The 14,527-nt window shown below is 43.1% G+C and overlaps 1 protein-coding gene across 1 annotated transcript in view; it reads left to right on the top strand.

Annotated features, from left to right (window-relative positions):
• LOC121872616 (sex determination protein fruitless-like) overlaps nucleotides 1–12,467 on the top strand; it is a 98,350-nt gene extending 85,883 nt beyond the window's left edge. The window contains exons 5-6 of the mRNA XM_042375511.1: nucleotides 1,660–2,048; nucleotides 9,190–12,467. Coding sequence (XP_042231445.1) covers nucleotides 1,660–2,003 — 344 coding nt within the window. The 3' untranslated portion in view covers nucleotides 2,004–2,048; nucleotides 9,190–12,467. The remainder of the gene's footprint in view (nucleotides 1–1,659; nucleotides 2,049–9,189) is intronic.
• The last annotated feature ends 2,060 nt before the right edge of the window (nucleotides 12,468–14,527 follow it).

The following is a 14,527-nucleotide window of genomic DNA, read 5'->3' on the forward strand; positions in this document are numbered from 1 at the left end:
CTTGTTAGCAGCGATAATCCCTCACGGCTTTCATTTGATTCACAGCCGATAAATCCAAGATTCCCCATTTTCTAAGAAACGACTGTGTTGAAAAAGCTAGACCATTTTTTCTGGAATATAGCTTCAGTCACACTTACAGAATTGGGAATCCTGGAAGCCCTGGTACACTTGTTGGTTGTTCGTGAGTAGCCCGGGCCATGCTTGATTATAAAATGGGATATCACTCGGTATCAATCCCTCATTTTGCATCAACCCAGTTTTTGGGTTCGGATCCAATAGATTGGTTCGGAATCCTCCATGAGCCGGTCCGAAGCAACAAAGCAAAATGAGGATTCGAGGGATTTTAGTGAATATGCTGTTTACAGTGTGTGTGTGTGTGTGTGTGTGTGTGTGTGTGTGTGTTTTAATGTTTGCCGGTGGCTGAAATATAACATTTGACCTTTAATAAATGTGCTCATTATTTTCTAAAGATATCACAAAGGTGCAGAACAATGTGCTAAAATGGATATACTGTACCTGTACTGATATTTTTTTCATATTCATTGTACATTTTATTGACAGATTCCACGTTTCCGAGTACAATAGATTTGAGCCTGCTCTCTCTCTCCTATCTAGTGGTCCCGTTAAGGGCTCTCTGCTCAAATATCCGTGCAGCAAGAAGCGTGTCAAGTGGGTAGGTGTGTAAGTACTAATACAGTATACTGTTTTGAGGAACAATAAATGGCGCTAATGACATCTGTCCAGCTACATGATTGCACACATGCCAATGCTAAGCCGTAATAGGTAAATAGGTGTCTAGTTACAGTTGGCTGCTACGTGTAGTGCACACTACTGTGACAGGTGCACATGGATGTGTAGTTGTACACTGCTGCAATGTGTTGCGAATGAAGGTGTGCAAATGTACACAGGTGTCACAGTAACAAATACATAAGTGTTTAGCAATAGACTTCAGAAGCTTAATACTGTACTTATGTGGATAGTTCAACCTTTGACACACAGCTGAAGCTGTACACTGAGTTATTTGGTATAAACATGGGTGTGTAGTTGTCACTGCTGCTGCGATGTGAATATACATGGGTGGGGTTTACACTGGTGTGATGTTACACTTACATGGGTGTGTAGCTGTCATCGCTGCTGCCATGTGTCGGTGTAGGTGTGCAAGTACACACGCTGTGTTGATGCGTGTAGCTGCCTCTGTCATTACTGAATTTGCATCAATGCAAACCTGTTAGTGGTGGTTCCTGTTGTTAGAAAGTATATATATATATATATATATATGTATATATATATATATATATATATATATATATATATATATATATATATATATATATATATATATATATATATATATATATATATATATATATCATGCTAACTATACATGAATGTATATATAATGCAAACAATTTGGTCAGGCATATATTGTATGTTTGATGTGATTTAGTTTAAACAAATGTCAACACAAACATTGTTGCATCATTCTTTGTTACTTATAGTGCATGCTAGTGGCTAGGAGAACGTTGCATCACTTGTATTGATGTTATCTATTAGTTAAAGAAATATGTGTTTAATATGTGTTTTATCCATGTAGAATTTATAATTGTGAGCATGTGTACCTGGAGGTGGTAGGTGCCTGCTAACAGTAGCGTATTGCAGGATTGCTGCTCTGTGAGGGCTGGCTGGCGACGGGTCTTTGGGGCGGGCGCGGGCGAGGCGTGAGTCGCGCAGGTGACGCTGCCGACGCTGGTGGTAGTGGAGGCGCCGCCGGGACACACTCCTGCCCCAAATGTGGCCGCACCTACACCCTGCGCTCCAATCTCTCGCGCCACATGCGCCTCGAGTGTGGGGTAGAGCGCCGTTACAGCTGTGCCTACTGCCACAAGCGCTTCAGCCACGCTCACCACCTACGCTCACATGAGAGATCCATACACGCCCATGCCACAGTCACTACTGCGGCCGCCACATCTACTGCAACTGCCACGCCAACCCAGTCGTCATGACCTTTAGTGGCCGCCCATGCCTGCAAGAACCCTCAGCCCCACAAGGTAAGACCCAACGCTTCGTATGGCGTGGTGTCTCTCACCAAACATTAAAAATCGTTATCCTTTTCTTAGGAGACAGTTCACTGTTTGGGTGACAAGAATGTTCATTGGCTTCATGTATTAGATTGGGTCATGATGTGTTACTATATTGAAAGAACCTTAGATGATATGTAAATTATACAATCAGGTGTGAGGTAGAAACTGAAGGACCCACGAGAGGTTCCTGACTGAGGCTAAGGTGAGCTGTGTCATATTCATCATTAGTGTTTACTCTTGGAGTTATGAGGGACATCTTACTGGTACAATAATACAAACAGAAGAGTAACACTGTACACTGAATGGAAGGGAGTGTAGTGTGAGGCTTTAAATATGGATGATTGTGTGGCGGTGGCAGAAACGTCAAAATAATTACAAGGATAATTACAGTACAAGATTTGGAATCACGTGAAAGAGTAATACCTGTAATTGAAAGTGGATGTTACAACAAATTGATGAGTCTTGAAAATACCTAGTTATTTTGTGTGATGCAGTACTTGAGACAGAGAAACTGAAGTGAATTCAGGATAAGCTAACTTTTTTTTTTAGTGAAGATAATAAAACACTGGTAAAAATATTAGAATGAAAAAATATTTTACTTTTTACTTTTATCCTCTTCACCACTGATCGGCTCGTTAGTCGCTTGGGCGATCTGACATGTCTCTTTTACGCACTGTTGGCAAGTACTGGGCGTAGGTATGTGGTGTAGTGTAGCCTAGTCGTGGAGATACTGGAAAGTGCACGACAGGGAAGAAGCTAATTTTAAATTAATATACGGAACAGATAAAAAAGAGTTGTTAAAATTACAATTATAGGACAATGTGGTGTGAGGGCGCGGGTTCCCTCTCTATATATCTACGCCACCCTCATCTTACTTACTTCTCTTAGTCTTACTCTTACTCAGTTCCGTCAACCTATTCTTGTGGTAGCATGGACATTCTTTTGGTAGCATGGTCGAGGGTCTACTAGGCACATGGGTATGGTAATTCTGGTATCAAGTCACTTGGATGGATATAAAGGTAAAATACTGTGGGAGAAAGGAATACACCTAAAGTACTCTAAAAACAAGTTTATTAATATGCAATCAATGGGGAAAGATATTGTATTAATCATATAACTACCAGGCTCAACTCCTGGGCTTAGTGCAAACTCAGTACTTACTCAACATACTCGTTAATAATTAAACTAGCATATACAGGGGTCCACTACCCAACATGGGATAATTATTCCCAACTAATTATCCCTAACATACATGTCACAACCCTCTCTGTGGACATACACTTCCAAGGAGCAACCCAGGGTAGAACACTAGGGCTCACGACTGTTGTTATTGTGGGGTAGCCAGACACATGGCGGGTCTGGCCCAATGAAGCCGTGGGGCACATTAATCAGGCTGCATCGGTGCCATCGTTTCGTATATGATCCCTGTTGGTCATCTACTACATCCGAGGCCGTTGTTGGATGGTTGCAAGAACCACAATGGGATCTGGAGAAACATGGAAGCAGCGTCAGGGAATGCTTTCCTTGGCTCGTCTTGGGGTATATATACCCCTGAGTTGCCAGTGATCGCTACTCACGCAATGACAATAATTACAAACAAACTAACTGTTACTCATTCAAAGATGACCCTCAGTTGACAAAGGTCTGGTGAATTACTTGAGTTGATTTACGCAGACTAATTCAAGATTGAGCTTCCCAGGAGAAAGTGGAATAACAACGCATTGACAACTGTTCTTCACAAAGGCGGGACTCTGGGAGGGAACACAAGTGTAGCGTGTATGGGGAAAAAACACGTCTTCTCAGGGGTCGCTAACTCACTCATGTTTTGCGGGCGTGGAGTTGAATAAGAATCATTAGTTAGATAGTTCAGCAGTCAACGTGACCATGACAGTGGGAAACACCACTTACAGTATATTAGAGAGCGAATGAAGTGACAGAAAAGTGGCAGAAGGGCGAAGGTTGGTGGAATGTGTTCGTGTGTGTGAGAGAGAAGATTGTGGGAGTGTGTGTGAAGGTTGAGGGAATGTGTGTGTGTGTGTGTGTGTGTGTGTGTGTGTGTGTGTGTGTGTGTGTGTGTGTGTGTGTGTTTGCACACAGGGTGGTGAAATGCATCTACTGTGGCAGCATTATGTTAGTGTTAAGGTGCAAGCATTGCTTGCTCCCTCTCGCTTTCAGCTACCGCCGCTGGCTAGCCCCCTTGGCAAACAGGGAAGCAACTTGCATAAGTCTTACCCTGCCAGTACACAGCCTCTTCACCATTAAGACTCTGCTGTGCCTCCTCGTGGCAACACACGGTAACTGGGTGCCTCGTGGGCCCAGGCTAGACCAGCAGGGGATCTCGGAGTAGCAGTGGGCCCCAGAGGGACTGCGCATAGGCCCACATGTGAACACGTCCTGGCGCCTACCAACTACCACCCCGTTGCCTTGCGGATTAACCTTGGTAGGTATAAGGCTATGGGAGTAAACCCCGAACGAAAAATCAGCGGCGTAGCCCTGTATCAGGCAGAGCTCCAACAAGACCCCAACGGCGGTATAGACGGAAGAGGTGACCACCATGGGAACCCAATGACTACATCGGCGGACGAAGGCAATGCATGATGGAGAAGGCTACTAAGGCGAATCCCAACAAAAGGCTATCAGCAGTCCATTACAATTCCCCCTCTCCCCAGTCATTGCAACACTTGCACCACTGGATCAGGAAAAGGGAGCATCAAGATGTGTGGATGCAGCCTGCGCTCCTCACCACATAAATCAACTCACGCACAGCCATCATCCAGCTCGTCATACCTCTCATCATCATCAAAACTCCTATGCCCCCCAAAAGTCCTATGGTGACAGACGAGTGGCAACGGAGACAGGCAGATACGACTGCCGGGAGTTTCTAGTTACAACTCTGCACATGGGCGGCACAGATACGAGGGTCGCTTATGCACTGGAATCTAGGCAGCAGTGCAATTCGGTCCTGTCTGTGCGACTGAGCAGCCCTTTCGAGGAGCCACTCTGCTCACCCCACATGGGGAGGGGGCTAGAAAAGGTGCCCTAAACATATCCTGCCTAAAAAATAACACCTGACAGGGCAACCGCACCCAGTAAGGTCATCCTTATGCGGTCGAAAACAATCAAAATCACAGATCCAAACAAAAACAAATTACCATCTCTTGTGGTCGCTGCATGGAATGTTAGGACCCTTCTGGATACTGGCACAAATGAGCACCCTGAAAGAAGAACTGCCCTTTTAACCAAAGAGCTAGCTAGGTATAACATCGACATAACAGCCATTAGTGAGTCCCGACTCCCAGATGAGGGTCAACTCAGAGAACTGGGGTCTTCTTCTGGAAGGGTAAGCCTGCTGTGGAGAGAAACCACATTTATGGAGTTGGCTTTGCCATCTGCCAATGCATCCTACACAGGCTAACTGAAAAGCCTATTGGAATCAACGAGCGCCTCATGACGCTCCGAGTCCCACTGGATCACTCACGTCATGCCTTTTTTCATCAGTGCATACACTGACTGCAGAGGATGATATCAAGGAGGCCTTTTACGCCGACCTCGACAGAGTGCTAACCTGTATCCCCAGATAATATATAAGGTTGTGCTCCTTGGTGACTTCAATGCCAGAGTTGGCAGAGATGCTGACATTTGGCTGGGAACCATAGGGAGAAATGGATTAGGCAAGTGTAATCCCAACAGCTTACTCCTCAGCAAGTGTGTTGTACACAACCTCACTATCACCAATGCCTTGTTTAGACAGGCCAACAAGTTCAGGGGTTCGTGGCAACACCCACGATCCAAACACTGGTATCTCATTGACTACATCATTGTCAGAGAAAGAGATCGCCGAGATGTCCTCCAGGAGAGGTTTTAGCACTCATCATCTGGAGGATCCAGCGGTAGCACATGCTTTCAGAGAGCAGCTCGAACATAAGCTGATAAACAACCCAACAACAAACAACCGAAATCCCAGTGCCGAATGGGATAGTCATGTCACTGTCATGACAAAAACCTGCAGAGAGACCCTCAGCCAGATTGAAAGAATACACCAGGACTGGTTTGATGAAAATGACCCGGCAATCAATGTACTCGTCGGTGATAAACGTGCTGCTTTAACTGACTGACAGAACAATCCTCAGTCTCGGACCAAAGCTGATACCTTTTGCAAAGCAGCGGCCCAGCTGGAACTGCGCAATCTAAAGAACGACTAGTTTAAAAATAAACAATGTGAAACACAAAAATTTGCAGATCAGCACAATGCACAAATTTTTCAAGTCCACTAAAACATTTTATGGGCCAATCACTCGTGGCGCTGCCCCCTCCGCTCATCCTACAGTAAATCCCTAATTAAAGACGATGAAGGCCTCCTTCAGCACTGGAAGGAGTACTACCGATGTGGATGTCCTGACTATCCAGAAGGTCCCTCAGCATCCAGAGCTGACTCACCTCAGCTATCTTCCATCCTGGATGAGGTAGCTACTGCCATCAAACATGAAAAATAACAAAGCCTCGGGGCCTGATGGAATCCCAGCCGAGGTGTATAAAGCAGGAGAAGCTCAATCTCTCCTGGAGAATATATGGGAAAAGGAAGAAATCCCCCAAGCTCTTAAAGACGCCTCCATTGTCAATATTTATTAGAACAAAGGAGACTGGTTAGATTGTGGCAACTACTGTGGGATCTTGCTGCTGTCCGTAGCTGGCAAGATTATCGCCCGAATCCTCCTAAACAGACTTCTTCCTGAGGCAGAAAACTTCCTCCCAGAATCTCAATGTGGCTTTAGACCATCACGTGGCACCACTAACGGGATCTTTGCTGCCCGTCAGATACGGGAAAAGTGCAGAGAACAGCGTCGTGACCTGTACATGGCTTTCATCGACCTAACCAAGGCCGTTTTGGCTGCCCACCAAAATTCATCACCATTGTGAAGCAACTCCATGATGGCATGAACGGCAGTGTCCTGCACAATGGCACCTAGCCTGAGTTCTTCCCCATCCAAACAGGGGTTAAACAAGGGTGTGGACTGGCACCAACTCTCTTCCATTTTCTTGGCTACCTTCCTTATTCGTGCCAATGCCAATTTAGCCGGCGGGGTGGACATCGAGTACCTGATGAAGGGTCTTTTCAACATAAGACGACTCCAGGCAGGAACAAAGGTGTCGGCAGCTTCCATTACTGCGCTTCAGTATGCAGAGGACCTCACACTGAATGCGACCTACTGGAAATCTTGAACACCTATGCACATGCGTATGCACACTTCGGCCTTGAGGTGAATGTACGTAAGACTCGGATTCTCTTTCAGCCAGCCCCTGGTTTAGCCACACGTACACCATCCATCCATCTTAACGGTACTACCCTCTTTAATGTTCTCCACTTTCGGTATCTCGGCTCTCACCTGTCCAACACCTCAGACATCAATGAAGAAATTCAGCATCGGATCAGATGTGCATCTCAAACCTTTGGCAGACTCCGAAACCGTGTCTTCAGCTGTAGAGAGCTGAAATTGTCTACAAAGTTACATGTATATCGAGCAGTGGTCCAACCCCACCCTGCTATATGGCAGCGAAACATGGGTCACATACAGGAGGCACCTCAAGGCACTTGAAAACTTTCACTAATGTAGCCTATGTTCCATCCTCCGAGTTCGCTGGGAAGACAAGAGAACAAATGCCAGTATTCTTGCTGACACCAACTGTAGAAGCATCGAGACTAGACTGGACTGGCCATGTTGCCTGCATCGACGACAGTAGACTGCCAAAGCAGCTGCTTTACAGTCACCTAACAAATAATAAACGTAACCCTGGTGGGCAACTGAAAAAGTATAAGGATAGTCTTAAGACAAACCTGAATAAGTGCCAAATCGACCCCCCTCATCTGCGAGACGATTACTCTACGCCGTAACGCTTGGAGGAGCACTACACGAGAAGGTATTGTGGGGTTCAGGATGTTTGGTTCACACTCAGGATGGGTTGGAGAAAGGAAACTCACAATGTGCTCTCTATATACATGTTGTATTGGATGTACAATGCAGCTTGGTGCTGGGAAGGCAGCATGGTTACAAGCGTGATGTAGAGAGAGCTGGTTGGTGAGGGTGCTCAGAGGAGGACAGCTTGTGGGTCGCCATGCTCGCCGGCGGGAGCGAGGGCCGCCAGGCAGCGGCGGAGGAGGTGGTGTTGCTGGCTGGTTGGTGTGGGTAGAAAGAGACTGGTCACCACGAGGTCAGGTCTTAAATAGCGGGGGTAGGTGTGGCTTAGTAGTTGACCCCCGCTCCGTGATGTATGGCGGCCCTGGTTGACCTAGGCCACGAGGCATACACTGGGGAATTGGTGGGGTCGGCTACTCAGCGACAAACAGCGTTTGTAGGGGAGAAATCCACTACAGTATCAATACTTTCGAGTTAGCCCGACGGCACAACGAGGCAGACAAGCGCCAATGCCTGAAAGTCTTTCAGGCGTTGGCGCTGTTGCCGCCCCTCCCGCAATAGTTGGAGCCATTCACATTTGCAACATCTGTGATCGACCCTGCCAGTCCCATATCAGCCTTTTTAGTCACCCCAGAACTCACTAGCCAAGGTGACATCCTTAATAACTCATATCATTGTATTATAGCTGGATGATCTTCATACTCGATTCCGAGTGACATCAACGTAGTAGTAGTAGTAGTAGTGTGTGTGTGTGGGAGTGTGAGCAGGGGCGGATCCAGGAATATCATAAGGGGGGGGAATCCAGAAGATGTGAGCGGGGGGCACAACAGCGGTGTGTGTGTGTGTGGGGGTAAGCCTCTCCAGATAATTTTTGGAAATCTGACCAATATGGCCATTTTGAGGTCATGCGCACTTGATATTAGGATATATTCTGAAGTCAATAGTAGATACTTTTTACTATCCAAAAATGCCTGAATACAGGTTAGGGGGTGTTAGCATGTAGGCATACAAAGATTATATGATGGTATGCTAAATTGTCTTTTTTTTTATCCTCCAGGCTGGACAACGTTAAATATGCATTCTAATAACCTGAAGTACTGGCTGTATAATGTTACACTCTACTTCAGGATATTAATTGTTTAGGAATCGAGCCATAAGTTATACTCATCTAAATGCATCTGGTTCATTTCTTGCAGCGACAAAGGCAGCAGTGAGGTGTTACAGCAGCGATGAAGTCTGGTGCACCTCCCACCACCTCTACCACAACCACTCCCACCACTACTGCCACCACCACTATTACCACCAATACTACTGCCACCATCACCACTACCAAAACATCCCTAACACCGGATCATCCTCTCTTATACTATTACTAATTAAGATGCCGAGAAAGAAGGAAGAAGTGTCAGCTTTTCAGTATCGACAGACGCGATCCTTGAGGAGAAACACCTGTAAGGTCTTCACTTTAAAAAGGTGGAGAGAATCTGACAGACGCACGCAATTTGGTGGTCTTCATTATTTACGTAATGGCTCCGATTTGAAGGGAAAAAAGGAAAGAAAATAATCACAATTGAACGAGATGTTTTCAGGCGATGTAGAAGGAAGACAGTGGTGACCACAGCAGGTGACCCCAACAGGTCAAGGGATCAAACTGCTGTCCGGGTACTATAATGCTGTTGACGTGTGACAGTTAACTTCACCAAGACAGTCGCCAACACAAACAAGACTACACATAACAGTCCAAAACATCCATTCCCTATCAGCTACTCAACTTTGTAAATACTGGCAGAACAGTTGCTTGTGCAAACTGTATGTTAGCTGCCAATGTAGCATTATAAAATAATTTAAATATTGTGGCAAGCATTAGTGTAAACATCCATCACTAGTTAGTTATCAGTGCAAATGCTACAAATTACCAGTGTAAACATAATGACAAATGCTAATGCAAGCACCACAAAATTACCCGTGTAAGCAATACCACAGCACTGTATGAAAGCATAATAAGTTTTTATATACTGTAAACACAATTACTGTACTTGCATAAAATTTTTTATAGCTGCCTGTTCAAAAACGACAACTGTCAGTTCTAATGCCAAGATTGTTGCCAATATTCAGTAAATGTGACAAATACCACTCAATACCAGATTTAGGTAGGCTATCATTGCAAACTTAAGTACCGGTGTAAAACATTACAGCTATCACTTGCAAATCCCATAACAGTTGCCAGTGTAAGTACTATGAAAGATACCAGTGGAAACATGATATGTACCGTACCAGTGTAAACAGCACAACAGTATATAAACATGACAGGTATCATGTGAGGGCAAACTTTTTCGGAGTGAGAGTTGTGAACTCTTGGAACAATCTACCAGAAAGTGTTGTGACGGCACCGAGAGTGAGCTCTTTCAAGACCAGGCTTGACCAACACTGGAGCATGCCCAGTACTTGCCAACAGTGCCTAACAAGAGACGTGACCGATCACCCATGCGGCTAACGAGCTGATCAGTGGTGAAGAGGATAAAAGTAAAAAGTAAAGTAAGTAATACAAATATCAGTAGAAATATGGCAAATACTAGTGTATGCGCCACAAGTTACCAACGTAAACATAACAAATGCCAGTGAAAATACGAAAGGTATCGGTATCAGTGTAAACCCTACAGCTACCAGTATAGCACATCAGGATAGACACCATGGCAGCTACCAATGTAAACACATGACAATTGCAAGTGTGAATGAACCGGTTACAAGTGTAAACACTTTGGGACTCACTATGTAATGTTGGCTTTAAAAACCCCAACACCACGACAGTTCTCAATGTACAGTATATGCCAACAACTACTGTACGTGTCTAAACAATGAGTCCCCAGTACATATTTAGACAGCTACCCGTGTAACCACGACACATACTAAACACAAAAACTACTTGTATACACAGGGCAATTTCCACAATAAACACGCTCTTAACACAAAAGCTACCAGTGTAAGCACAAACACGTACTAGTTGTAAGCACTACACGTATCAGGATAAACACGCAACCAACAGACACCACGACTTTAACAATGCGACATAACATGAAAGTTACCAGTGTAAACGCAAGATTTACCAGTATAAACACCATAATTATGGGTGTAAATACCATGACAGTTACCATTGTAAACGCCATGATAATTTGTACATAAACTCGACAGGTACTGTAGTAAACACGACATTCCCGATGTAAACACTACAACTACCACTGTAAACATGCCATTCTCTTTGTAAACATGACGAATATCAGTGTATGCATTATTTACTAGTGTAAACACAATAGTTACCAATGTAAACACGGCAGCTACCACTGTAAAACAACAGCTACCAGTGTAAACAAGATTTAACAGTGTAAACACGACAGCTACCAGCCTATACACACACCAGTGAGGTGTTGTGTTAGTAGCTACTTTCCTAAGAGTCTGCTGTCACGTAACAAATACAACTCAGGCTGCCATTTGTGCATATTTTTTAATTTGTTTTGCACGCTAACACTCAAATGTTTTGCACGAGTAGGTTAGGACAATTTATTATTGTATTTGAATATTGCAAATGACTACTAAATCTTTTGATATGTCGTTGTGCCAAAGAAATATAACTTAATGCAATTTTTTATCCATAGTTTTCTAGTACTATATTCTATTTGAGATATTTTTGTGTGCAAATGATGTTTTCATCTCTGGTACGTTCCTATGGCTTATTCCTAGTGCATCACCTAGGTAGGAGCCCAGGGTTGTTGTGATAATGGTGACCACTGCATGATTGAACTTCTGCCGCAGCCTACGGCAGTGGTAGTAATTTGGAACTTAAACACCTCATAACTAGAAATTTCACATGTAAGTAAAACAAAATTAGTACTGATATCCTACCAGAGCTCACACACACACACTATAAAATTATACAGATATTTAAATTTTTCTCCAAAGCGTGTATGTTTCAGTAGACTTTGAATACCCAGTATCATAACTTAGCAATTTTTTATATAATATTTAGAACCAAATACTTTATCTATATTATACTAAATCCTCAGCTACAAGTCTTAAATATGTATCAGCTTTCAAATTAGGTTGGGGGGGGGTTAATATTTTATGACCATTTATTTCTTACTGTGGTGAAAGAAATAATCTAACAGGTCAGCAAACTTTACGGTCTGCCAAATTTTAAGCGTCGTAGGTTACATTGCTATGTACAATGAAGTTGAATGATTTAATCCAATTGATTTAGTGTTCACTATTGTACTTTGAGAATTATATCGCTCTTTTTCCTGGCCAGGTGGAACTTAAGGACCACTCAACAGTCAACCATCATCACAATCCGGTTTTTATTTTATTGGGTAAAAATTAATTCGTACATACTGTGGGGTATGAGATTGTTTGGTTCACACTCAGGATGGGATGGAGAAAGGAAACTCACAATGTGCTCTCTATATACATGTTGTATTGGATGTACAATGCAGCTTGGTGCTGGGAAGGCAGCATGGTTACAAGCGTGTTGTAGAGAGAGCTGGTTGGTGAGGACGCTCAGAGAAGGACAGCTTGTGGGTCGCCATGCTCGCCAGCGGGAGAGAGGACCGCCAGGCAGGCGGAGGAGGAGGAGGTGTTGCTGGCTGCGGCTGTAGGTAGAAAGAGAGGCAGATCACCACGAGGTCAGGTCTTAAATAGCGGGGGTAAGCGTGGCATAGCAGTTGACCCCCGCTCCGTGGTGTATGGCGGCGCTGGTTGACCTAGACCACGAGGCATACACTGGGGAATTGGTGGGGTCGGCTAGGCAGCGACAAACAGCGTTTGTAGGGGAGAATTCCACTACAATACATATATACGTGTATAAAAATTCATCGAGAATGACACAGTTTTAAAAAATACTTTCATAATTTTGTCATTTCTTTCTCTAATTGGGTGAGTTTTAACAAGAAGTGGGTAATACAGTCACTGTTGACCCCGCCTCGGCTTACTATAATTTCTGATTACTGTACAACAAAGCCTCCCACACAGTTCCTCTGGCTGGCCAACTCAATTATTAATTGTTTATCTTCTGTAGCTGCACCTTATGGCTAATTTTCTCATTGTTAAACAGCATTAAGGAAAGACTTTTCCCGTAATTTTTAATAGTTGTTGTTTAGTGTATGGACTTAGCTTTAAATCACGTGAGTAGACCTCAGTTGTTGAAGCACAAATATGCTGTACAAAATATATAAACTACAAGGATACAGAGGGTAACTTTTTTTTAGTTTGAAAAGGTGATTCTTGAGGAAAATGAGTAGGAATACATTCCCTCCTTCACGACAATGTTTCTCTCACAGGTTTATTTGTCACCGGTATAAGAGACAGTTATATATTGTATCTAGACATTTTGGAAAATAATCGTTTACTTTTTGTTATTCGATCTTTATTATATTCTTTATATCTACATACTTTATATTCCTAATTACGTGTATTAAAAATCCTGGAAAAAAGTGATTTTCCAGAAACACTACAGCTGTGTACACATATTTATATATACTTGTACTGTGCTATATATATAATAAAGCTAAAATGGGAATGCCTTCATGGTGCAGTACATCAGAATCAAGAATCAAGTCCTTATTTATGAAGGCAGTTGGTCATATAAGTAGAGATCAAGGGATAATAACAGAAATATTAATGGGTAAAGTTGAGGGCCAGGGGAAGGCAGAGACTGGGATGAATGAAATTAAAAACTCGGTCCCCAGAGAGATACAAAACCTTACAGGATTTGGTAAAAGCAGCCGAGAACGTTTAGAGTGGAGAACTGTCGTCGCCAACCCTCAGATATAAAGTTGGTTTTATTATATTTATTAGTAATTAAATAAAATTATAAAGTTTGGGTAGCAGTCAGCGTTATTAAATCACCTGAACATTATATATATATATATATATATATATATATATATATATATATATATATATATATATATATATATATATATATTTATTTATTTATATATCAATTTAACGTGTAAATATGGTAAAATTATCATCAGTTGTAACCACCCTGGGTCCATCCTCTTACAGTGATGCACTGAATAATCACTATGAATGGTGTATTGTTGGTTGTGAAATCTAGATGTACATATGTAACATGATTCTAGTCATGAGAGCTTTAATTATTATATGTAGATGTGGACGTTAGGCGGTCAAGAGAAATTCACATGGCCTGGCTAGACCTCCCCCTCCCTCACACACTGTGCTCTAAATATCGTCAACTTACTCCATAGTTTGGACCCGGTTTCTCAAATATTTCTTTACTAAGTGGAGATGAATGAGTGCATCCAGTTACAGTACTCGGTAAAGTCCAGTTCAATTTCAAGGCCATTTTGCCTTGATCTTGGTATTGTTGGTACAGTGAACCAGCCAACTGGAGAAATTTAGCATTACGAATGTTTGAGAATTGGTTCTACTGAGATATAAAACACCTGCTATTATACTAACTATTGTAAATCTAGGTTTAGGGTCAGGATTCTCAAAGATTCGAAGGGTTAAATATTTACT

Source organism: Homarus americanus, unplaced genomic scaffold (assembly GCF_018991925.1).
Source record: "Homarus americanus isolate GMGI-L3 unplaced genomic scaffold, GMGI_Hamer_2.0 scaffold39155, whole genome shotgun sequence".
NCBI lineage: Eukaryota > Metazoa > Arthropoda > Malacostraca > Decapoda > Nephropidae > Homarus > Homarus americanus.